The sequence below is a fragment of the Epinephelus moara genome, chromosome 7 (genome assembly GCF_006386435.1).
Source record: "Epinephelus moara isolate mb chromosome 7, YSFRI_EMoa_1.0, whole genome shotgun sequence".
NCBI lineage: Eukaryota > Metazoa > Chordata > Actinopteri > Perciformes > Serranidae > Epinephelus > Epinephelus moara.
Window position 1 is genome coordinate 6,498,107 of NC_065512.1, and position 25,268 is coordinate 6,523,374.

At 41.7% G+C, this 25,268-nt stretch overlaps 1 protein-coding gene across 2 annotated transcripts in view; it reads right to left on the bottom strand.

The window, feature by feature from the left end:
* Positions 1-25,268, bottom strand: part of mylka (myosin, light chain kinase a) — a 72,365-nt gene that overhangs the window by 21,303 nt on the left and 25,794 nt on the right. For both annotated transcript variants that reach the window (XM_050049250.1, XM_050049249.1), the window contains exons 14-20: positions 24,590-24,787; positions 22,271-22,478; positions 22,117-22,161; positions 20,019-20,120; positions 16,742-17,643; positions 11,673-11,789; positions 8,630-8,689 (exon numbers count right to left, since the gene is read on the bottom strand). In XM_050049250.1, coding sequence (XP_049905207.1) covers positions 8,630-8,689; positions 11,673-11,789; positions 16,742-17,643; positions 20,019-20,120; positions 22,117-22,161; positions 22,271-22,478; positions 24,590-24,787 — 1,632 coding nt within the window. The remainder of the gene's footprint in view (positions 1-8,629; positions 8,690-11,672; positions 11,790-16,741; positions 17,644-20,018; positions 20,121-22,116; positions 22,162-22,270; positions 22,479-24,589; positions 24,788-25,268) is intronic.

Genomic DNA, 25,268 nt, shown 5'->3' on the forward strand with positions numbered 1-25,268 from the left:
AGTTGGAGCCGCGCCTCGTTTTCAAACTGTATGGTTTGACTAAAATGAACAATGACAGCAATATAGTCCACGATGAGCAGCGCTAAAATCAACCTGCGTAGTTGTCCCTCCATTGTGACATTAGAAAGTGTCACATTTATCTTGCAAGTGTACTCTTCTTCAACGTTTGCTTTACTTCCTGGATTTTTCCCACATGGAAATTCTGACCAATCAAGAGCAGCTTTCTCACACAAGGCATTTGATCTGGTCCTCTTGTAAATGCTGCCGTGAGAACACGAACCAGCTCTAGGCAATTATACAACTTTGGAACAACATGAGTCCCTGATTCAGACCAAAGGAGACGACTCTAGGTCTGAAAGCAGCCTGAGTCTATTTTGTCTAACAAAGCAGTGTTTAATCAAACTGCTGAAACTGAAAACAGCTCCGAAGACATGGATGGAAAAAAGGGCTGATCCCAATGCTATATAAACTGTATATATATTTATGTGCCTTACTCCCACAATCCCAAATAGCCCATAAATTCAGACATAGTTATCCAACATTATTCATTTTGCTTAAACATGAATTATTCTCACACTAAACTTAGTTTTGTGACTCTGACTCTCTCAGCAGTTCATCTCTACTAAAACTGGGACACTTTGACCACATGTGAGAGCTGACAGATACAGATCGCAACGCAAGATGTTTGAAAATGTCAAGTGTAATAGTTTCAAAATCGACCAAGACAAACTGAAAAAGTCTAAAAGTCTACAACTGAGAACTGTCAGTAACAGCTCAACCGTCTTGTTAAGTATTATCTCTTCCAGCTGTTATTCATGGCTGATGTTACTACGACCTGCATGCTAACAGAGTGGACAACTATCTTAACTGTTTGTTCATATTTCTCTGCGCTGATGGAAAATGTTCATTATTCCAAACAAGTAAGACTAGAGCAGATTCAACAACCTGCAGGAAAAAAACCCCAGCAACATGTTGGTCTCATCATACATGATACAGAACATCAGCAGACAGATAAGACTGAGAGACTCTTATTGTGACAGTCTGCCCATCTCTTTCTGTGTTTGTTCCTGAGGGACAGTGGGTCGGGTGGAGTCAGACCACAGACACTAACACAGCAACAGAGACGTAGAAATCAGAACTCTCATCTTATGTGAGCTGTGGGCTGTCCTAGGACATGTGACGGGAGCTAAAGAGGAGGTCAGGTGACACAGTGACAGAGTTGGTGTAAGGAGGAGGTCAGAGTGGATGGACAAGTTAAACAACAACAGGACTTTCACTCATGAGATCATTGTTCATGTCCCAAGTGAAACCAAAAGTCCAAGCTGAGCGACATCATTACCTTATGAACAACACAAGAAACCTAACCTAACTGATCTTTGTTTTATGACCAAACCCCGAATGGATGACGTTCATCAGCCTCAGCTGGACTCTGTGTTTACTGATTATTAGCTAATGTTAGCATGCTAATGTGCTACACTAAGATGGTGAATATAGTGAACATTATACCTGCTGAACATTAGCATGGTAGTGTCGTTTTTAGCCTCTTTTACACTGCCTGTTGAAGACAGGAATGTCATGCCTCGCCCTTCTGTATAAAAGATACGATCACAGAATGATGGGATAGAACTGTCTCGCCTTTAAGAGCCAGCGGAGGAAGTAACAGCGCTGAATAGATGTCTGTATAGACAGGACAGCCAGCATGATTGGGACGAGTGTGACGTTTTGAGGATGTGTTATGTGTGCAGAATCTCCACCTACACCTCCAACAACTTCTTTTTAAATCTCCATAGCAGGAGATATAAAAAGTAGCTGCTAGCAGTTAGCAGCTAATTGAAAGAAGAAGAACAAAGGCCAAAAATGTCTGCAAATAGTGAAAACAATGAGGTCCAGGAGCTAATTACCCTCCAAGCAGAGGACGAGATCAGCCATCATTTAACAGAGACAGTAGATGACTGTTAATTGACATGTTATGTCATTGTTACTGTTTATAAAACTTTATACTGCATTGCACGAGCGCTTGTAAGGAGGGAGGCTGGTGGATGGGTTACAAAAAAACAGACTTTCATCCAAGACTTTCCCCTGGAGTTGCGGGTTCAGATTCGTGTAGAATCGTGAAGCTCTGAGTCATTTCAACATGCGTCCTCACCGTGTTTCTTTTCCTAAACCTAACCTCTGTAACGCTCCATTAATTATGTAGCTGTACATTAAGGACATCGCGTCATTCATGGGGTGCAGATTCGAGGGACATCATACGAACTGCTCTATGAGAAAAAGATGTATGTTGTGTTACCGGTTCACCCTTTTTCCCCTATAAGGGGAGTGGCTTTGTGGGTAACCTGTGAGGCTGTGGTGTGTGCTTCGGTGTGTATGGAGGGAAGCAACTCTCTCGGGGCTTCATGGTGAAGATGGCAGACGGCAAAGAGTGACGATAGTCAGCAGAATAATGTGTCTAAATAAGCTCAGGACTCCTGTTCAACCTCATGAGAAGGCCATGTTCATTGTTTTGTGGTGGAGACTGCAATAAAGCCATTGTTGGTGAACGGCACCCGAACGCCTCGCCATCCCTCCTTCTGCAGAGTGGTCTGGCCCGCTAGAAGCTAGTTACCAGCTAATAACAAGCCAAGAAAACTGATGTTAACAAGCCAGTATGTTCCCAACTACGGTACAGAGCCAGCAAGCTGTCACTGAGAGAGGTAACACATGCAAAGACATAAACAGACTTTTATTTAACTCTTAAATATCCATATCTGTATCTGTCCCTGACGAAGTGATCGGGCTGTAACTAACAATACAACAGCAGAATGTGGACAGATGTAACGACAACTCCAGAACAATAACAACAACAATCTGAAGCCAGAACTACAAATACAGCATATTTGTAGTTCTTTACTCTAAACATTAAATCATATCTTTCTGTCTCCAATCCAACATTTAGGAGCAGTTTATTTGAGTGAGAAGCAGCCTGAGGACGGTCAGCGTGAAGACAAGGAGCTTCTTAAAAGGAGACTTTGAATCAGTGAAGTAAAACAAAGTCTGAGAGAGTAGGCAGAGTCAGCGAGAGTCGGGGAAACCAGGCCTTAAATGGAAGTGTGGGAGAGGAGCCATGAAGAGCTCTGAACCGTTTTATAGCAGAACATCCTCCCCCCGGGTCATCCCTCTCTCCGCTGTCAGCTCCGATCTGTTGGTTCAACTCTACAGAGGACTCACTGTTACATTCAGCACATTAATCAGCCTCACATACAGAGACACAGCTGGAACAAGTACTCAGACTACTGATACCACACTGTGGAAATACCCCACTACAAGTACACGTCCTGTTTTCAAAACCTTACTCAAGTTAAAGTATGTCATCAGCAAAGTTAAAGTACTTAAAGTGTTTCTGATTAACTCCACAGTACATGCAGTATATCTCTTTCTTTCATTCCTTTTTGAGGCTGTAGTTCATTGTGTTGTTACTTTAAGAAAATCTTCTCGTTTCTAAACTGCTAAACTTCATAATAGTCACAAAAAGTTAGCATATCTTATCTTAGTTAGTAACATTAGCATTTTTGTAAATGACAGGTGTTATACCAGGAGGTGTTAGCCTAGCTTAGACATGACTGAAGGTCTGAAAGTGTAGCAAACAGCTAACATTAGCAGAGACAACAGTAGGTTTAACAATAAACAATGTTGATAGCTACAAAAAGTTAGCACATCTAACCTTAGTTGGTAACATTAACTTTTGTGTAAATGACAGGTGTTAGCCTAGCTTAGAAAAGACTGAATATCTGAAATTTGCAAGCCAGTGTGGCAAACAGCTAACATTAGCAGAGATAACAGTAGTTTTATCAATAAACAATGTTAGGTAGCTACAAAACGTTAGCGTATCTAACTTAGGAAGTAGCATTAGCTTTTGTGTTAATGACAGTTGTAAGTCCAGGAGGTGTTAGCCTAGCTGAGGGTCTGAAATTTGCTCGCCAGTGTGGCAAAGAGCTAACATTAGCAAAGACAGAAGTAGGTTTATAGGTAAACAATGTTAGGTAGCTGTAAAAGGTTTGGTGCCATTAAAAGAGTAAAAATTTCAGCTCCAGTTGTCAGATACGGTTATTAACAATGGGGGGAAGTTATGCTAACATATGTAGGTATAGCTAATGTAAGGGACAGAGTTAGCTTAGCTCAGCACAAAGACTGGAAGCAAGGGGAAACCGTTAGTCAGAGTAGCAACAAACAGCTAGCTAAGCTAACAATATGTTTAAGGGTAGTCAATGTTAGGTAGTTACAAAATGTTAGTGTATCTAATGTTATACTAGTTGTTTGTAAATAATCAGTCACAGCAGGACGTGTTTAGCCTAGCTTAGCATAAAGGCTGGAAGCAGGGTGAACATGTTAGCTTAGTGCCATTAAAAGAGTAAAAAAGTGAAACTCCAAAATCAACCTCCAAAATTCTTTTTAAGCTCCATTTGCCATAAAATACTTTGCTAGTTTCGATATGGTTAATAATAATGGGGGGAAGTTATACTAACATTAGATATAGCTAATTTAAGGACAGAGTTAGCCTAGCTTAGCACAAAGGCTGGAAGCAAGGGGAAACTGCTAGCCACCGTAGGAACAAACAGACAGCTAAGATAACAATATGTTTAAGTTAGTAAATGTTAGGTAGTTACAAAATGTTAGTGTAGCTAACGTTATGTTAGCTGCCTGTAAATAATCAGTGTCACATCAGGGCATGGTTCGCCTAGCTTAGCACAAAAGCTGGAAGCAGAGGGAAATGCTAGCTTCGAAATGAATGAGAATCCACTTAAAATTAAGCTATGATAATTGTTAAATCCTCTGTGATATCATGGTGAGACAATATGACATGACATGACATGGTTTTCACAACCAGTTATCAGGTCATCAGGTAATCCATGAGCGACATCATTGATCAGCTGCACAGTTCATCATTAATGCCTTGTCTATGAAATGTGGAATGACCATAATAACCAGTTCCCCACCAGCAGTCTGACCAGTCTACACATCAACACCGAGGCTGTCACTGACAGTTAGCTAAGCCACGCCTCCCTTAGTTACTGTTGCCAACCTGTCAATCTGAACACTCTGGAATATTCCAGCAAATGACATATACTGACAGCTCTTCTTCTACTCTGTGAAATGCAACTGGGCAGAGCATTATTGCAAACATCTGACTAATAATTGTCAAAATATCTGCTTGTTTGCTGACTTGTCTTCTTCTATATTTATTCATTGGTTGTATCAAAAATAAAAGTGTATTCATGGTATGTTTCTGTATCTCTGAATGTCTGTGGCTGTTAACATCTGGTTCTATCACCAGCTGATCTACTGAGTTAAAGATAGCTGCTGCATTCTGTGAATATTTAAAACTCGTGCAATAACATGTATTGTCAACACTTGATTAAATGTGCTGCTGTTAGCTTGCTAACAAGGTAACGTTAGCATTTGTGTGCATCATTTGTGGTACAAAATTATTACAGAATAAAGCCAATAAACAACATTCTGTCAAACAGCAGTACAGCAGTAGTGAAGAATACACACATTTGTACAATGCTTCAGTGTTCACCGCGGTGAGTTGGTCGAACCATCCAGGTAATGAAGCTCAGCCCAAGTTCAACCAGGAAAACATTCATTCAGAATTTTCTCTATCCCACCGCTTCCTCTGCTCAGCTGACTTTGAGTTTTCACTCCTCTAGTTATTCAATCAAACTTCGCCACGATCTCTGTCAGCCAATCAGGATGCTACTGTCACATTTTAAATCTGCTCTCTGCTCTGCTGCTGTCAGCTGTAGTTTTAGGCAGAACCATCGCAGTGCAGGACGAGCTCTCCAAAACCCATTCCTCTACTCATTCAGATCATTAGTACTTCTTCATCTCATCTCATCCTCACCACCTCCAGATTTCTCCTTAGGCTGCTGTCAGCCCTAGAGTCGTCTCCTTTGGTCTGAATCAGGGACTCATGTTGTTCCAAAGTTGTATAATTGCCTAGAGTTGGTTTGTGTTCTCACGGCAGCATTTACAAGTGGACCAGATCAAATGCCTTGTGTGAGAAAGCTGCTCTTGATTGGTCAGAATTTCCATGTGGGAAAAATCCAGGAAGTAAAGCAAACGTTGAAGAAGAGTACACTTGCAAGATAAATGTGACACTTTCTAATGTCACAATGGAGGGACAACTACGCAGGTTGATTTTAGCGCTGCTCATCGTGGACTATATTGCTGTCATTGTTCATTTTAGTCAAACCATACAGTTTGAAAACGAGGCGCGGCTCCAACTAGAAAACAATGTTTTGATGCATTGGATGTGCTGAATGTGCATATTAAGGCAGTACAGGAGGAGGTGCACATTAATAATCCTCCAGGACTGTAACATGCTCATGTTTAACCCAAACAATGTGTCATGTGACTGCAGTTGCTTCACATCCAGGTCGGAACACCTTCTCACCACAAACCAACCGCACCAGAGTTCCTTTGGAACCGGACCGAGACCACCTCTTCAAGAAGGTCTCGGTCCGGCTGTATTGGTGCGCAGGATGGACCCATGGACCCCTTTTGGGCCGCAGCCCACCAGTTGGGAACCAGCTTCATTGCCCTCCTAAACATATACCATCTCCATGGGGTCTAATCACCAATGAGTTTTCACATTTTTCATTCCTTATGTGCATAAATAAATATTTATTTCTCTGAGAATGAGTCTCTCCTGACTGAACTGATTAATCAGTAAACTGCACTGTACAGTACTTCTCAGTATAAACACATTAATGTGCTCAGAATAGTGAGCACAGAAGAATCTGACTTAAATCACAGCGCTGGTATTTAAAGTAATTCAACCTAAATATAATGAAAGTGTTTTATTGACCATGCAGAGTATTTTTAACATCGTACAACCGTCTGAACATGGGAATCTTTCCATCGTCACCATCCATCCCATATATGACCTGAACGCAGCATCAGTCAGCTAATGTTCCAACAGACTCCTCCATCCTTTAAACTCCACCTTTACAAACCAAATACTGAAACTCTGGAGGCAGTCTGATCAGTGTTTTTATGATTAATTCGACTGATTTGAATGATTTGTTCTGCACCACGTTCACCGTCTCACACGTCATCTGGGTGTGTGTGAATGCAACTTTGAGCTCTCACTGAGTCCTGTTTCAGGTTTCAGGTTTCAGAAACTGGACGGTACGTTTAGTCCATGTTCACAGACACCCATCAACAGCACTGAACCAACACTGAGGTATGCACACACACACACACACACACACACACAGGAAGGATTAAGAGTTGGATCATAAAGATAAGAGCAGATTTTCCACTGAGAGCTGAAGACAAACAAACTGCTGCTGCTGCACACAGAGACAGAGACGGACCCCTCTACCATCGACTGCTGCTGCTGTGAAAATATTGCACAGGAAATTCGAAAGTAGTAATGTACATCATGTAAAATTTGTAGTGCACCTAATGTAGGTGTTATAGTTCTACTCCCTGCAAAAAGGGGCGGAGTTATATATATATATATATATATATATGTATGTATATGTACTTGAATTAGACTCTTTGATGCTTTACATGTCTCACACTGTATAATTTTCAGCTGAACCGGATGAGAACAGAACTGGTTTTACTGGGTCCACTCAGTCCACCATTACCAGAGAAACATTAACAGAAGAACAGCGATCATCATGTTATGTGTGGCACGTCAGCACACACTGACAGCAACCTCCTGTTTACTAAAAGCAGGTAGTTTTATAAGTGTATCTGATTATCAGTAACTAAACTGTGCCCCAAGAATTAGTACTCGGAAACGAGTTAGCATGTTAGCATGTTAGCACTTCCTGTTCTCTCATCTTGAAGTCAGTGTGTTTTGGGTTAGATATATTAGCCAGCTCTCTCCATAGTGTTTCCTCCTACTGTCAGGAGGTGGAGCTGATAATACAGACAGTGGTGTAGTGGTAGCTGATGAGGTGGGTTTACTGCTAGGTAGATGGCCAGGTTACCAAGGAGGAAGTGAGTTTACTCTCCGATATATTCCAACAAAATTTGAATGCCGTCACATGACAAAATGACCCTTACAAACCAGCCAATCAGGAAACAGCAGGAAATGCCACAGAAACCACCTCTGACCTCTGACATCATCAAGAGCAACCCACATGAATAATACCATACAGAACAATCAGATCATCTCCAGACAGACAGTCAATATGAAACTATCAAAGTGAGGAGGACATGTCCCCCAATCCACAGGGGACATGATGAGAAATTGATGCTTGTTAGCCACAACAACAACAACAACAACAACAACAACAACAAGTGGGGACATTAAAATAGACCAAACTGTTCATTCACTCTAAGACATCCAAGAATGTTAGAGGACAGACTGAGGACTGATGAAGGAGCCTTGAGAGGCTGATGGAAAATGTTTTCAGTAGTTGTATGGGAGGGGGTGCAGAAAGTAGAGGGGCTGATGGGAAACGTGGTCTTTAAGTGCAGAAGAGCTCTGAATAATAATCACACACTCACAAATACAACTGTGTGTGTGTGTGTGTGTGTGTGTGTGTGTGTGGGAACCAGTGCTCCCAGCCTGCAGCTCCTTATTGGGACAAAAGGAAAGAAGCTGCTGCTGCATATTTTGGAAACTCACTCTCTGAGGTCGGAGTCGCCTTCTTGGACTTCTTGTCAGCTGGAGAGTTCTCTGTCGGATCTGTAGGATACACAGAGACACACGGAGACATATAGAGACACATAGACAGAGTTTTAGACGTATACATAGACTGTTTCACTTTGTTAAAATCTTTCTTCAAACCAATTCATTCATTTTTCGTAACCACTTGTTGGGGGTCACAGGGGTCACTGGAGCCTATCCCAGCTGACATTGGGCGAGAGGCAGGGTAAGAAAAAGAAAGAAAGTAGTGGCAGCTGCTTCTGTAACACACTGTGTTAAATGACCACATAATATCGTCTGATATCAACCGCAGGTCCCTGAATCGCATCGAATTGTGACAGACTTCTTAATATTGGCAAATATCGTATTGTTGTCCAAAGAATTGATAGAATATCATATCATGATGACACCGTTGATTTACACCCCTAGATGGTACCAATGGAACCGTTCTGTACTGTCCCCATGTTTGGTCCCCCCTCTGTTGGGGTACCTAGCACACAGATCTGGTCCTAAAAGGTGGAGCTGTGAACACTGCAGTCTGATTGGTCAGTAGAGGACGGTCACTCTGCTCAGGGCTGAGTTGTGTCTGGTTTTGAGGCTCATGTAACCACTGTTCATACTGTGGAGAGTTTTATTAGTAAACTGTAACTATAAAATGAAAGGATGTTTTGCTGCCTCTCACAGCAGCTGGAGTCTGAGAAAAAATAACTTCATTCACTGGGCCGACTGCAATGCATGAGTTGACGACGCGAATCCATCAGCACACCTTAAATTTCACTGTGACAACTTTGACCATCACTTTAGTTTTTATTGTCTCTCTTGGATGACACTTTTAGTAATGAGTTAATCTTCAAGTGTTTCAACCGGATTATGTAAATTGCATATATTCTAATCCTCAAAATAAAAGCGTTGCAGAGCGCTCCAGCTACGCTAAACCCCTGAGCTTGCCTGAGAAGGACTAAAAGCACAAAGCTGCTATTTTTAAATATCCCATGGAGAGAGACTCTCACTGCAGCCTGTTCTATTTTGTTCTGAAAATGTCGGCGTGCAGCCTCGTTCTGTGGACGATAAACCAGGTGCAGACTGATAAAGGAGGAAATACAGTGAGTGCTGGACGGAGCAGTGAGTGACAACAACCCCGCCCACATTTAAGAGGACTGTTTCTGCTGGAAACACTAAATGGACCGAGGGTCTAGGTACCATGTCTGAAGGGTTACTTTTGGTTCCAAAGGTACCATACTGAAAGTGTTTGGTGGGAATGTGGCTACAGACACAGACAACCATTCACGAGTCACCAATTAACCTGCATGTCTTTGGACTGTGGGAGGAAGCTGGAGCACCCAGAGAAAATCTACACTGACATGAGGAGAACATGCAAACTCTCCTTAATGAACAGGATGACAGGAACATATGGAGAGGGGAGAAGTCTGAAGTATTTTAATAAATGTAACTGAACATCTACAGCTATGTTCAGATATGTGTTCTTGTGTCAAGGGACACTCTAAATATCTTCACGTACTTCAACACGTCCGACACAGTTAACTGTTCTGTAAACTGTTGAGTGAACTGATGGGAACATTAAACAGAACATGATCCTCTGAGGGTTCTTCATGTGTGGAACAGCAGCTTCTCTGAATACATAGAAAGTTTCCTCCATAAATACTTCACCCCAAATTAACAAACTGATCTCTGATGATCTCTGTCAGCGTGCTGCTGTGGAAGAACCAGCTCTGACTGAACTCCCATCATGCTTTGCTGCACGTTGTTTCCAGGAATCTGATACAGAGCAGTTTGATAAAAACAGACCGACTCTGTTTGTGTCGATTTATTTTAATTACAGGAAGCTCCGAGCAGACAAAGACTGCTGAGGAATTCTGGGAAGTAACGAGGAGGAGGTTGTTTTCTTCTTCTCTGCCGTGTTCACTTAAACAATCTGTGACTTGTCTCAGTTTATAAAACAAAACAACCTCTTGATTATGAGCCGAATTACAGATTAAATTACTATTATAACTAGATTACAATTAAGTTTTACATTTAATAGATGATTTAACTCACAGCAAGATGAGTTTAAAGTGCCACATTTTTAAACTGAGCTTTGTGAGTGTTTCTCCTGATATGACAGGAGTACAAATCAGAGTTCACTAAAGATGCAGGATATTAAAGAAGCTGTATTTGGTTTGCAGGTTACATAACGAGATATGAAGATGGATGTTTCTAGAATAAAAATGTAACAGACAATTCAAACACAATGATGACATTACAAGTAATTCAAGATGGAGTTTCATATTTAATATCTAATGTCCGAAGCAAGAACAAATCAGGAACCTTTTATATCTCATTTCACTTTCTATCATGAAACCGAAGGGGTTTAAAACCTTTTGTCTCAAAGCAAAAGGGTTCCTTGTTCGAATCCAGGGTGGGGGAGCCCTTCAATGTGGAGATTGCATGTTCTCCCTGTGTCAGCGTGGGTTTCCTCCAGGTGCTCCAGCTTCCTCCCACAGTCCAAAGACATGCAGGTTAATTGGTGACTCTAAATTGTCCGTAGGTGTGAATGTGAGTGTGAATGGTTGTCTGTCTCTATGTGTCAGCCCTGTGATAGTCTGGCGACCTGTCCAGGGTGAACCCTGCCTCTCACCCAATAAATACCTGTTATATCTTTTTTCTTTTCTACACAGAAAATCAAAGAAATCAGATTTAACTGAAAGTGTAAAGACAAACTGAAAGACTCTGAAACAGAGATGGGAACTTTGGCCGAATTAAAAATAAAAAGGTAACAGTTATGAAAAAGTTAAGACAGTGCGTCAGTATTAAAAAGTATTGTCAGTATGAAGGAGGGAAAATTAAATTCTCAGATTTTTGAAGGGAGTTTTGTAACTCCTTCAGAGTAAAAAAGAAAACTGATGTAAATGTTTATTCAGACAGTTATAGAAACTTAATTGTTCAGTGGACACAGATGGAGTTATTTAATTTCAGATACATATATATGTGAAGCTGTGAACATGATGAAGAATGAAGTTCTTACCATCGACGAGAACCATACAGCAACATTCAGCTTTTCCTCCTGCATTCTCGGCCCTGCATTTATACTGTCCTTCATCCTCTGGGAGAGCTTTGTCTATAGTCAGAGAGCACAGGCCGCCTGCAACACAAACACAACACCACATTACAACATCATATAACACACAGTGATAGGGCCGTATGTTTACTGAGCATACTGCAGCGTAGAGAGGGGTCAGCAGTCACGTAATCAATCTGGAGTTTAAGGGGCCGTACACATGCTTAGTCTTTAGCCACCTGGACAACACACAACCAGCACCGTATCATAGCCTACGTACAGAGCAGATCTTCTTCCAGATGTTGTTTTGTAGTGTGTATTTGGCCAAATGAATGAATATAATTATTTCAGTCAATCACTTTACGGTAGTGGGATTAGTCAACATTTCAGCTAGCTTCCTATGCTAACACTAGCTAGTGTCTGTGTATCAACTCCCCGATTCAACCACTACTCATTTTGGAAGGACCACTGTGATAAAATGTGTTCTTTGTTTAAATTACAGCACAGTTAACGAACAGGGAATCATAGTTGTTTGTTTCTGGCTGCTAGCATTAGTTAACTTAGTTAGCAGAAAAGTCTAGTCGAGGGTTAATGCTAGAATACATAGTCCGGAGGAACCAGTTGTTCCTCCAGATCATCCATTTTAGCACTAATCCAAGTCCAAGTATCAACAGACGGCAACAGTTTTAATTAAAGTGGAAATAGACAACTTTTCAGCTAGCTAACGCTGGCAGCCGGAAACACGTATCTATGATCCATCATCTGTTTGAAAATCTAAACAAAGGACACACTTCCTTGGAGTGGTCCTCCTAAAATGAACTCTGGTGGAAGTTGCTATATTCTCTATGGATCCATGATTAAGGAGCTGATAAGGAGACGTTAGCTAGCGAGCTAGTGCGTTTGCTGGTAGAAAAGTCTCTATTGCTGCATTAAATAAACAATTGTGAATGTAAGGCCAACGTTATTATTACAACAACAATCGAAAATATGTATTTTGCAATCTCTGTCAGACGTTGCGCTAGACTTTTTCGTCGCCGGTCATTTTGACCGACAGGATCATAAAAATCCGGTCATAATCTATTTTTACCGGTCATTTTAATTTTCGTTTTTAAATGATAATAAAGATATTCAAAGACATTTAGTTTTCATTCGTTCGTTTTTAATAAATCCAACAAGCAAGTTATAAAGTGTGCATTAATAAGGACATGAACAAAAAGATGAACAGACATCCACACACCCGTGCCATTAGGCTTTGCCCTGGACACACCGGACGGCACTAACGCTTCCGGTGTGTCCAGGGCGTTATGTAGTTATGCCTGTAGGCTCGGTGACACAAAATTAAAATTGTAATGAAATGATTAGGGTATTGAAAAATGTGTTCGGTTATGCACTGTTGTGTTTTTTTTAATTATAAAAACAGTATTTTCTCCGCACGTCCCTCAGTGCGTGCTGTTGTTATTTTATTTTGAAAATTGGCCAGATTCTCTCGTCTTTTCTGTGTCAGACTTCCTGTTTGGTACGATCCACTCTATCCAGCTTGACAGAAGTGCTCGTGGCTCCCGTGAAAAATAGACCAGACGCCGAACTGAAGTGCTGCCTCTACTCCGCGGGCGCTCCGCTCTGCTCAGCGGCCTGTGTGGACAGTCAGATAGGTTAACATGGGCGCTGACTGAAAACTGCCTCCGCTGCTGGGCGCTGCGCTTCGGTTCCGCGTCCGGTGTGTCCAGTGCGTTATGTCAACAACGCTACATCAGAGCGACAGATGAATGACCTTTTCTCTGCAGTGTGAAAACAGCAGCCACTTAAACCACTGACTGTGCACTCCGCCGCCAAGTGGGCAGGGGTGGTAATTGCAACCGGTCAAAATGACCGACGGTCATGTTGTAAAAAAACGGTCAATGACTGAGAATATCCGGTTAACGCGACCCCTGCTGTCCATGCAACATACAATTGAGAGTCTGCATGCGCACGTCTGTAACAGTGGTGTATGAGTGTATACCGTGATATTCTAATATCACGGTATACCATTGCAGCCCCACCCTGACGACATGAAAACACACAGTGAAATGTTGTTGTGTGTCGCTCCAGCTGTCTGAGGACATCTGTGACCTCTAACCTTTAACATGGGATCACAGTCCTCACTATGTGGGATAAACACGCACTTACACACACACAGTGGTGGATCAGGGGCTGTCCTGCAGACTGAAATAACAGGACGGGGATTACTGCTGTCTGACACACACACACTGTGACACACACACAGGGAATCCTCAGGCAGCATGTATGTACAGATTTAACCAGCAGGTCTTCACAGTGTGTGTGTGTGTGTGTGTGTGTGTGTGTGTGTGTGTGTGTTTGTTCTATTTTTGTGAGGACATGTTGGGACGTGTATTTGTTACCGTCCATTGTTCTGATTGTTTCAGTCTGAGGTCAACAACGCAAAAACAACAAGATAAACAATGGTTAAATTTTGATCCAAACTTAACACCAACATGTCTCTCTGATTATTGACTCACTGAACTGTAGACAAACACAACTACGGTGAGTCCAACAGGTCAAACTACTGAAGAATCAACCCTGTGTTTTCTGATCAGCTGATGATGGCAATCGTTTTATTGGTAAAACTCAAACAGAACGAGGATCAGATCGAGATGGGTGGTGGATGGATCCAACAACCACTGACTTTTACCCGAGAGCCCAGTGGTCACTTCCCGTATGAATGTGAAGCCAAACCCTGTTCTTTTTTCTAAACATAACCACGTGTGTTTATTGTTGAAGTCAAAAACATCAATCCAAGATGTTGAACCAACGTAGTGCTTTTATTCTGAAAGAGACTGTATGCAAACTGTACATTTCCTGTGAAAACAGAGGCGTATTTTGAAAACAGACAATGCATGTAACAAGAAGTTGACACGGCGTCACACTTGGGACCTTTCACATCATTTCTTGACGTGGAAAGTCTACGATCAAACGTCGATATGTGACAAGATTGGAGTGAGAATGTGTTGACCTGATTGATTAGTTTTGTTCTGTCTCCAAGACGACACTACCCATGAGCCTCAGCTGCTGTTTCCAGCTGTTCTGCGTGAGAACAGATAAAGTCATCTGCTGTCTTCTTTTCCTTTTCTCATCATTAGTTATTCTGGATCCTACATTTCCCTTGATGCACATTATGCATATTTACATCATGATGGACGTGTGTGTCTGTTAGCTGCCACAAACACCTCGACTGCTCGTCATCTAAGGTTTGAATCTGCTTTTCATCAGCCCCATTTTAACATCACAGTTGCATCACTGTGTGCACAGACAGCTCGCATAGCTTCATCTAACAGAGGTCAATAACACAGCGCCACAGCAAAAAACAAAAACATATGATTGGTTGATGCGTCACTGCATCATTGGAGCGCTGGAAAATCAGTTAGTGGCGCCCATCAGCAGCGACAAGTGTCTGGCATCAGTTTGTGGCTTCATGTCAGCAGCTTCAATTGAAAATGAGTTGTAGCTTGTTGCTGTTTCGCTCGCAGTGTGAACGCAGAGCTACACATGCACCCTTCTATGAATCGATGGATGACTGATGAGACGATCAAAAATGTATCAGTTTGATGATATGTTCATGTTTTTTAGCAAAAAAATTGAGAATAATTTAAGCTTCTGAAAAATGGCTTTGCTACATCTTTGTCTTTTTTAAAAGTTAACTCATTAACACTTTGCTTTGACCCTTTACAACCTGGTGCGACATCACTGTTCTTGTGCTGCTCTCAGACGACTTTTGCAAGTATTTAAACCTTTGAATCCTGAGCTACTGTAATTGGCGCAATTTCTTTCAAAAACATGGGAAAAAACGGATTGAGCCATTTGGTAAATGTCCCGCAAATTTAGAAAATTATTCAAAAAAAACAAAAAGATAGAAAATAAATAAATAAATAAATAAATAACAAAATAAATAAAAAAAGACAAAAAAATATAATTATTATCATTACATATTTAAATTATGGCACAGAATCATTTTATTTTTTAAGCATTTTTCAGGTTATTTCCTTGTTTTTTTGTTTTTAACTTTTTTTATATACTAATCTTGTTTTAATTTTCTCTTTTTACAAATTTCTTTGGGTCATGTCTTCTCTCGTTGCTCGTTGCCTTCTTCACATGTTTTTAAAACAAATCAAGCCAATTTGCTCTCAGGTTTCAAAGGGTAAACTTCCCTATAAAGATCATGATTGATTTAGGTTTCCAGAAACATAAACTGATTATTTTCTCTACAAGACATCAGAGAATCGTTAAACATTTCCATGGTGATGTCTTGTTTTGTCCAACAATTTAAAATACTTGGTTTTAAATCCTCCTCTTACTCCTGACCAGTCCGTCCATAAACATGTAATAACTGGTTTGTAGCTGTGAGCAGATCTAAGCATCTGTTATCTACAACTCATCCTGTGGACAGACAAAATATATAATATTAAATATATAACATATAAAAATGAAATTCTATATAATTGTTGACAAACACTTGACATTAATAAACACTTAAAATGTCCTTAAATCTGCTTATAACCTGATTATAGAGCTTTATAAACCAACATTGACAGTGAAAATGATCCTTAGCTCGCTCCAGAACCTGGTGGAACGTCCCTTTAACAGACAGGAACCATTAATAACAAACAGTAACCTGAGGACGCGCTGAGTGAATCAGTGCTGGTCCTCACAAGTACAGTAAGACGAACGTGTGTGTGTGTGTGTCCTATGTAAAGTGATATGTGTGTTAACGTCGGAGATACCAACAATAGTGTGTCACACATCACATCCTGTCTGTTGTTTCAGATCTGCGTTCTATTAATAGAGTCTGAATCCTCTGAGCTGCATCAACAGTTGCTTCACCTCCGCCTCCACGCCGCTCTCTCCGTCAAGCTCACATAACTTTATTCAAACTCACGCAGATGTCACAAACTTCACGCTCACACATTTTACTGCAGGTGTGTGTTTGTGAGTGTGTTTCTGTGTGTGTGTGTGTGTGTGTGTGTGTGTTTGTGACCTCTGACCTTCATTGGCGAGGATGATGAACTTGGACGGCTTGATGATCTTCCCGTCCAGCGTCCAGGTGACGGTGGCATCTGCAGGATCCGAGGAGGCGAGGCGGCACTGCAGCCGGAGCCGCTGTCCATCCAGCACCGTCACGTCGCTCAGCTTCTCCACCATCTCCGGCGCCTTCCCTCCTCCTCCTCCTCCACCTCCACTCTTCTTCTCGTTAATCCCTCCATCAACGCAGTTGTTCACTGCGGCCTTCCCGGTCTCCCCGTTCTTCTCGGGGCTACCTGGCTTCTTCTTGTTGGCGAGGACGGAGCGGAAGTCGGCAGAGTTCTTTCCGGGGGTCTCTGCAGGTTTGTTGCCGTTGCTGGCGGCGCCCTTCTTCCCCAGCACGCTACGGAAGTCGACCTGCTGCGGGGAGTTCCCCTTACGGTCATCCTCTGCCTTGGCTTTGACACCTTTGAGGTTGGCCTTAAAATCCATCTGGTGGCTGTGCTCTGCGGCGGCGGCGAGGCCGGCCTCCCTCAGCTCCTCTTCCTGGTTGTTTTTGGCGTTGAGAGCTCGCCGTCCCAGAAGCGAGCGGAAGTCGAGCTGCTGCGCCTCCCTCTGTCGCAGCTCCTCTTCACCGCGCTCCCTGGTTTCCACACAGCGCTTGAGGAGGCCTCGGGGGGCGGCGGAGGCGGTGGTGGCAGTGGCAGAGTCCTGGTTGCCCTCCTTCTTCTTCTTCTCCTCCTTGTGCAGGTGCAGGAGTTGCTGGTTCTCCTTCTGCTCCTGGTTGGCCTCCTGCCACTGCCGACTGACACCACGGCTGCTGCTGCTGCTTCTCTGCTCCACGCCTCCTTCTCTGGCACCTCCTCTCAGCACAGCAGTCCCACCAGCTGCTCCTCCTCCTCCTCCTCTTCCTCCTGCTGCAGGGCTGGATGAACAAGCACAGAGACAGATGGATGGAGGGAGAGGGAGAGAATAAACAGAGCTGGGTTAAAGCCCCCCTGGAACAAGAGGCTCCGCCCCCTACAGCTGGGGGGTGGGCAGGAGGAGGTGGAGGAGGAGGAAGAGGAGGAGGAGGAAGAGGACCTCAACTCAAAATGTCCATGTTACATCACAAGTGACTCGACTGCCTTTATATGGGCATACACTCTGATCTGAACACATACACACACACACAAACACACACACACACACACACACACAGATGTAAACACAAGTGAAACTGGACTCTGAGGACTCTCTTCTCCGTCCTCCCAGTTCACTTCATTCCCAGTCCACCCAGTTACTTTGTGGGACTGGGAGTCACTTCACAGTCTCTGATCTCGACTCACTTCTCTCATTTCACTGAGTTTTTGTTTTGAATGTTGCAGCTTATTTTCTGCCGTTGAAAACAAAAACTCTTCATCACTTTTAACACACACAAATACACACACACACACACACACACACACACACACACACACACACACACACTGTAAACAGTGGTGACCAGCTGAGAGAGACAGAGGAAATACTGTCTCTGATTGGTTTAGATGATATGGACGGATTAGAGAAGCTTTATGGGAATCTGTGGATATAGGACAGAGAGAGAGACTGATAGATGAGGAGAAAGAGTGGAAATGGAGGGATGTAAACAAACCAAGTGACTGAATGAAAAGATGATGGAGGGAATGAAGACGAGATGATAAACAGCTTTGTTTTTTGTCTCTGCAGCTCTGATGGTTAAATTTAATACTGTTTATTAATAATAGTACCGATGATGCTTTTCCAAGAGATGTTTTTCCTGTTCAGGAACAACAGAGGGTAGAACACTAACTTTCAAGAAAGCTAACGCAGATATTATCAGTATTCAGACACTAACTGGAAACCAGTAAAAGCACTCTTGAGGCAAATTTGTTTGTGTCATCTGTCCTCACATTTGAAACCACACACCACACTATGATAGACATCTGTTAGTGCTGGCTAGCTAACATGACACATATTCCAGTAACAGAAAACAGCTAGCAGCAGTGATAACGCTAACACAGACCAAACAAGGTTAGCTCTACAAGTCATTAAAAATTGGACTGAGTGTCTCTAAACAACAAAAAGTACAGATTAAAAACACAGAAACGCCCCCTTTCACCAGTAACGTAAGTTCGCATCTTAGCTAAAAGCAAAGTTTGCATCGAGAAAAAGTTAAACTAGCATTAATAAAGTAAGTTTGGGACAAAAATAGTAACATCAAATGAGAAAGTTTAGCATAAAATAAGGTAAACATACAAAAAACGATAGAATAAAGGAGTGAGGTAAGCTAAAAAAGTAACAGTAGCATTAATAAAGTAGGGTGAGGTTGGTGGTAAGGAAAAAGTGGAACATTCAAACAACGTTACCATAAAATTTAAGCGAAATTGTAACATTAGCCCTGACAAGGTAAATTAGCATGAAAAAGTAAGGAAAGCTAAAAAAAAATAAAAGTGATGTAAGCATTAAAAAAGTAAGGTTAACATAAAAAGGTAACATTAGCATGCAAAAATAAACATGCAACATGCAAACGTGCAAGAACGTTAGCATAGTTTGTTTTCATTTGTTATGTTTTAGTTCCGTGTAAAAAATATGATTCACTCAAAAAAATAAAGTTAGAACTAACAAAGTAAAGATTCACATATACAAGGAGCATTAGCACTAAATAGCAATGTTAGCATTGCAAATGTAAGTTTAGCATGAAAACATAATGTGGCGGTAAGCTAAAAAGTAACATTAGTCCTGACAAAGCAAGTTAAAAAAGTAAGGCATGCTAAAAAAAAGTAGTGTTAGCATTAACAAAGGAAACATAAAAAAGTAACATTAACAATGCAAAAGTAAGTTAAGCCTGAAAAAGTTATCTTAACATGAAAAAATGAGGTAAACATGCACAAAAAAAAAAAAAGTTGGCATGAAATAGTAAGGTAAGCTAAGTTAAACTAATGACAGCACTAAAAAAAGTAAGTTTACCATTAAAAGGTAAGGGTAGCTAAAAAATATATATATAACGTTAGCACTGACAAAGTAAGGTTCACATTAAAAAGTAACATTTACAATAACATAGTTAAGTCAGCATTAAAAATAACATTAACATTGCAACAGTAAGGTTAGCATAAAAAAGTAATGTTAGCATAAATGATTTTAGTGTTAATGGCAAAACCTGACTCAACAAACTGTGTCACAGGATTTAGTAAGTGTTACTGATCATTTAGACAGGATAATAAATCATTATCGTTCTGTTACCCAATAAGAGAACGAATAAAGAAAGCTACTGGATCATTCAGGTGAATGAAGTCTCACCTGTCGTCTTCTCCTGCTCCTCCTTCTCGTCCTCTCGTCCTGTCCGTTTCTCCACCAGTGACGGACAGACAGGCCAAAGCGCTGCACTCCCCAACATTGTTCCTGACACACAGACAGGCAGAGCTTCGGTGCCTCGATCAACAGCAGAACCCCTTAGAACCCTACCTTGTATTCCTTCTAGGGTCCTCCCTTGTACCCAAGTACCCTACCTAGTATTCATTCCAGTGCCCCCCTTGTATCCAAGTATATTACCTAGCAGTCATTACAGTGCCCCTCAAAGTGTCCCAGTACCCTACCTTGCATTCTTTCTAGTGTGAGTGCCCTTTAAACCAAGTACCCTACCTAGTATTCATTGATGTGTCTTCCCTTATATCCAAGTATCCTACCTAGAAGTCATTACAGTGCCCTCCCTAGTGCCACAGCACTCTAACAAATATTCTTTCTAGTGTCGTCCCTTGTATCCAAGTACCCTACCTAGTATTCACCGCAGTGCATTCCACAGTGCCCTAAAATCTTGTCTTGTATTCTTTCCAGTGCTCTCTCTTGTACCCAAGTACCCTACCTAGTAATCTTTAGAGCCCTCCCCAGTGCCCTAGTATGCTACCATGTCTTCCTTACAATGTCCTCCCTAGTGCCCTAGTACCCTACCAAATATTCTTCACAGTGCCCTCCCTGATATCATAGTACTATACCTAGTATTTTCTGCAGTGCCTCCCTTCAGACCCAGTAAAACTACCTAGTATTTCTGAAGTACCCTGCCTGGTGGCCTAGTTCGCTACCTAGTATTCATTGCAGTGCCCTCCCTGATGCTTTAGTACCCCACCTAGTATGCCCTCCCTTGTACACAAGTTTCCTACCTAGTATTCTTTGCAGTGCCCTCCCTTGCGACGTCTGCAGTATCCCTGCTTGTTCCCTACCCAGTACCCTAAAGCTAATACAATTTGTTGAATACTTCCGTTACACACATTTAGTTTACTCTCAGCACTCTTCCTTACCCTTCCCATTAATCTCCTCAGTACCTTGCTATCTTCCCGAAAACTATATTACCCTTCCTATTACTTATGTACTACCTTGTATCTTACTTATTAAATATCCTACTATTCTAGTAACCAACCAAGTGCCCTAGTATGTAATCCTCTACAACCTCCTGCTAGTACTTTAGTAGCAGTAAAATTAATTGATTGATTGAGAAAAATAAATAATTAATTGATATTAAATATGCTTATGACCCTATAACCTCCCCAGTACCCTGCAACGCACCCTTTGTACTATCATGGTACCCTGCCTTGTAGTCTTTGGAGAGTCTTCCTCACCACCACCATAGCCTAACTAGTATTCCTTGATATACACTTTCTAGTGCCTTTGTACCCTTGCATGTTTTCCAGCCCTTCCCTGAATATGCTCGTACCCTCTCTAATACTATTATTATTCCACCTAGGCAGTGTGGTACTTCCTGTGATGTATCCTACTGCTTTATTCAGAACCACCACATTTGTACGTAGCTTTGGACAAAAGCATTTGCAGAATAATTAAATGTATCTTTACAATGTTATCTTGAACCCCCAAAGCTGAAGTGAATCTTTCCACATCTTCATGGCTTGTGTAGTCCATGTTATGTACGTCCAAGTTTAATGCTTGTCCATGTGCACTGGCTGTCAAAGTGCTATAAACAGAACTATGTTTGGGGGTATTTTAGGAATCTTAACATTCTACCCAGTCCTACTTTCATGGCCTTCTTTAGAAGACTGGTACCATACATATGATTTAAAGGCGCTCCATTAAAAGTGGGAACTACTGTGGCATATCTGAATCTTTATACCTCATAAAAAATAGTGAAATAAAAAGTGAAACCACTGGGATTAATTGGGGATGATGGGGGGGGGGGGCTACAGTATGTGAAGAGGTTGATGGATACATTATGGATGGATAGATTATGGATGGATTTATGGATGGGGGAGGGGTGGTGTTTAATCCTGACTTCATCTGTGTACTGTAGATCATAGAGGATTATTTTAGCACATTGCTCTCCACAAAACAGCTGCTAGTATTTGTAGTTGTCTCAATATATATGCTGACTGCTGTCATTGGCTTCGCTCACCTCAGAGTGATCAGGTAGTCTCCAGCATGATGCTTTTTAACTCTCCTGATGAAGAAGAAGAGGAGGTAGGGTTTGTAAGTATTGATTAGATCCTTGTTGGATCCTTGTTGTTAGCATCTAAAGATCTGTTTGACATTAAGTGTAAGTGTTTGACCTGATCAGCAGTGAGATGACGTCCTCTTTCTGCAGCAGTTCGTAGTCTCCTCCAGAGGTCAGAGGTCGGCTCAGGTCAGCTCTGGTCCAGGTATACTGGGGGAACGGATCTCCAGCAATGGCGCAGGACAGGAGGACGTGCTGACCCACAACGGCGCTCACCGGTTTGGGTTTGGTGATGAACCAGGGCTGAACGCCGTCCTGAGGCTCTGCCACAAAAACACAACCATCATCAGAACTACAACAGGGCAGTGCAGGAATGAGTCCTAAAACCCTGAAATGAGTTAGCATTTTAGCACGTTAGCACTTCCTGTTCCCTCGTCTTGAAGTCTGTGAGTTTTTGGTTAGACGTCTGAAATAAAGTCTGTGGTTAACAAGGAGACGTTTATGTTTCGTTCTATGACATAAAAAACGTCAGTAAATACCACACTGTGAATTCAGAAGCTTTTATGTGTCTTGCAAAAGGCGGTTGTTGACAAGTTGCTAACTGAGACTACAGAAGGTCATTATGGTGGTGACGCTGAGTCATGTGACCGTAGTGTAATGGTGTTAATTTGTGAAGGTTTTCTTGCTCAACAAAATGTGCAACTATCAAAAATGTTATTATTTTCTGCAATAATCCAAAATCAGATGGAAAAATCCGATAGTCTTTTTGACGAGGGAACCAGGGCGACACTAACTTCCGCACCGGCCTACAGAAAAACATCATCCCTGGAACATTCCTCTATACCTGACACCTTTATTAGGGCTGTCCCCCCAAACAGATTTGGTACTGCCGAAAATGTCTTTGTAGGTGTAATTGTTGTGTAGCTAACTGAGCTAAATGACAAAGCTAACGTTAGTGTGCTACTATCTGAAGAGAAAAAAAGGTGATATGGAGTACGGTCCACATGTCTGACCTAAAACGTCATAAAAGCTGTTAAATAATAACTTTGAATCACATTTCACTAAAATAACAACAAACCTCAAATTATGAAATATTATGACATTTTATTAACATTTAACCCTTTGAAACTTTAGAGCAAATTGGCTTAATTTCTTGTAAAAACAAAGGAAGAGCAACGAAAGACGAAATGACTCCAAAAAATTAACAAGAAATTAGTAAAAGAGAAAATAAAAAACAAGAAAATTAGCAAAAAATAGAGAAAGAATGTTAAAAACAAGCAAACAAGGAAACTACCTGGAAAGAGTGCTTAAAAATTCCAAAAATTCTGTAACACAATTTCAAAATGTGTAATATAAATATAGTTTTTTCCCTAACTTTTTTCTTTTTCTCTATTAACAAAATAATTTTCTATATATTGCAATTTGCTGGGCATTTCCTACCAAGTTGCTCATTGCCTTTTTCCCATTTATATTAAAGAAATCGCACCAATTTGCTCGGGTTCAAAGGTTTGAATACTTGCAAAAGGCGTCTGAAAGCAGCACAAGAAAAAGGAGGTTGTTCCAGGTTTCAAAGGGTTAACACAACAAATAAGATCAGTAAGCTTAGCATAATCAGAAATAACCCTCTTAATAAAAACTTTATGAAAAGTACTAACTCTAAAACACACACAGATTTCTCCACAAATAAAACTCATACCTACATTTACCAAAGATTTATCTTTGAGCCTTGAAAACTGTATGTTTGAAAGTTAAGCTAGATTGTGATGCTAAAGTGACGGTATTTACATAAGAAAATATTCTGTTTTTTGCTATTATTTCAAAAAAGACAATATTCCTGATAAACTGTTTAATAATTTACTCATTTTCCATAACCACTTATCCTTTTGGGGGTTGTGGGGGGAGGCTGGAGCCTATCCCAGCTGACACTGGGCGAGAGGTGGGGTTCACCCTGGACAGGTCACCAGACTATCACAGGGCTGACACATAGAGACACAGAGGTCACCAATTAACCTGCATGTCTTTGGACTGTGGGAGGAAGCTGGAGCACCTGGAGGAAACCCACGCTGACACAGGGAGAACATGCAAACTCCACACAGAAGGGCTCTTCCACCCTGGGTTTGAGCCAGAAACCCTCTTGCTGTGAGGTGACAATGCTAACCACTGCACCACCGTGCTGCTAATTCAGAATATCCTAATAGAATATGCTTTTTACATGACCAACAATCAATTCCAGAATACTGTCATATCTAGTATAACAGTTGAATATTGGTGTGTATGTAAACATAGTTTACAGAGTTAATTGCTCCTGATTGGACGGTGCGACAGATGTTTCCTAGCAACAGATTTACACATTAAATTAAGTCTTCACTAGCTGATACATTTCTGAAGTTTTGATGGTAAATCACCAGGTTGAAACCAGTTCCTGAGAACTCACCCTCCACAGTGAGCTGACACTGGGTGTGGTCCTCTCCGTACTGGTTCCAGGCCTGGCAGCTGTACGTCCCATTGTCCTCAGGGAAAACCTCCTGGATCAGCAGAGTGCAATGGTTCTCCTCCCTGAGGAGGTGGAAGTCTTCAGACTCTGTCACCTCCTGTCCATCATGGAGCCACACCACCTCTGGAGGGGGGTTACCTGAAGAGCACAACCACTTCATCAATACTCATCAATAATTGGACTAAACCATCATCCAGCAGCACTACCTGGCTGCCGCCGCAAAATGTGTATAGACCCTTTTACTGTTAGTAAACAGTATGATGTTTTTTGGTGGGCGGGGCTTAGCTGGAGGCAAAACAATTCTCTACAGACATTAGCTAGCGCTAGCTAACAAGTTCTGCTGGTTTGTTTTAGACAATGGAGAAAGTGCAAAAGCGCACTATGGGGCAAACTGGACTGTTCATAAGTTCTGAGCACTGAATGAATGTACCGTTCAGTTATCCAGAGCACCGCACTCTCAGAGCAGCAGAGCGCCGAGCGGCGTGAATGTGTGATTAACTTAACCGTTGGTTCATTCATGTAGAAATATAACGCTCCGTTTCTTCCACCAACAGGGCTCTCATTTTAGTGTAGAGCGTCAGGCTGAATTTACCAACGCACCATGTCAGGTCACTCACTC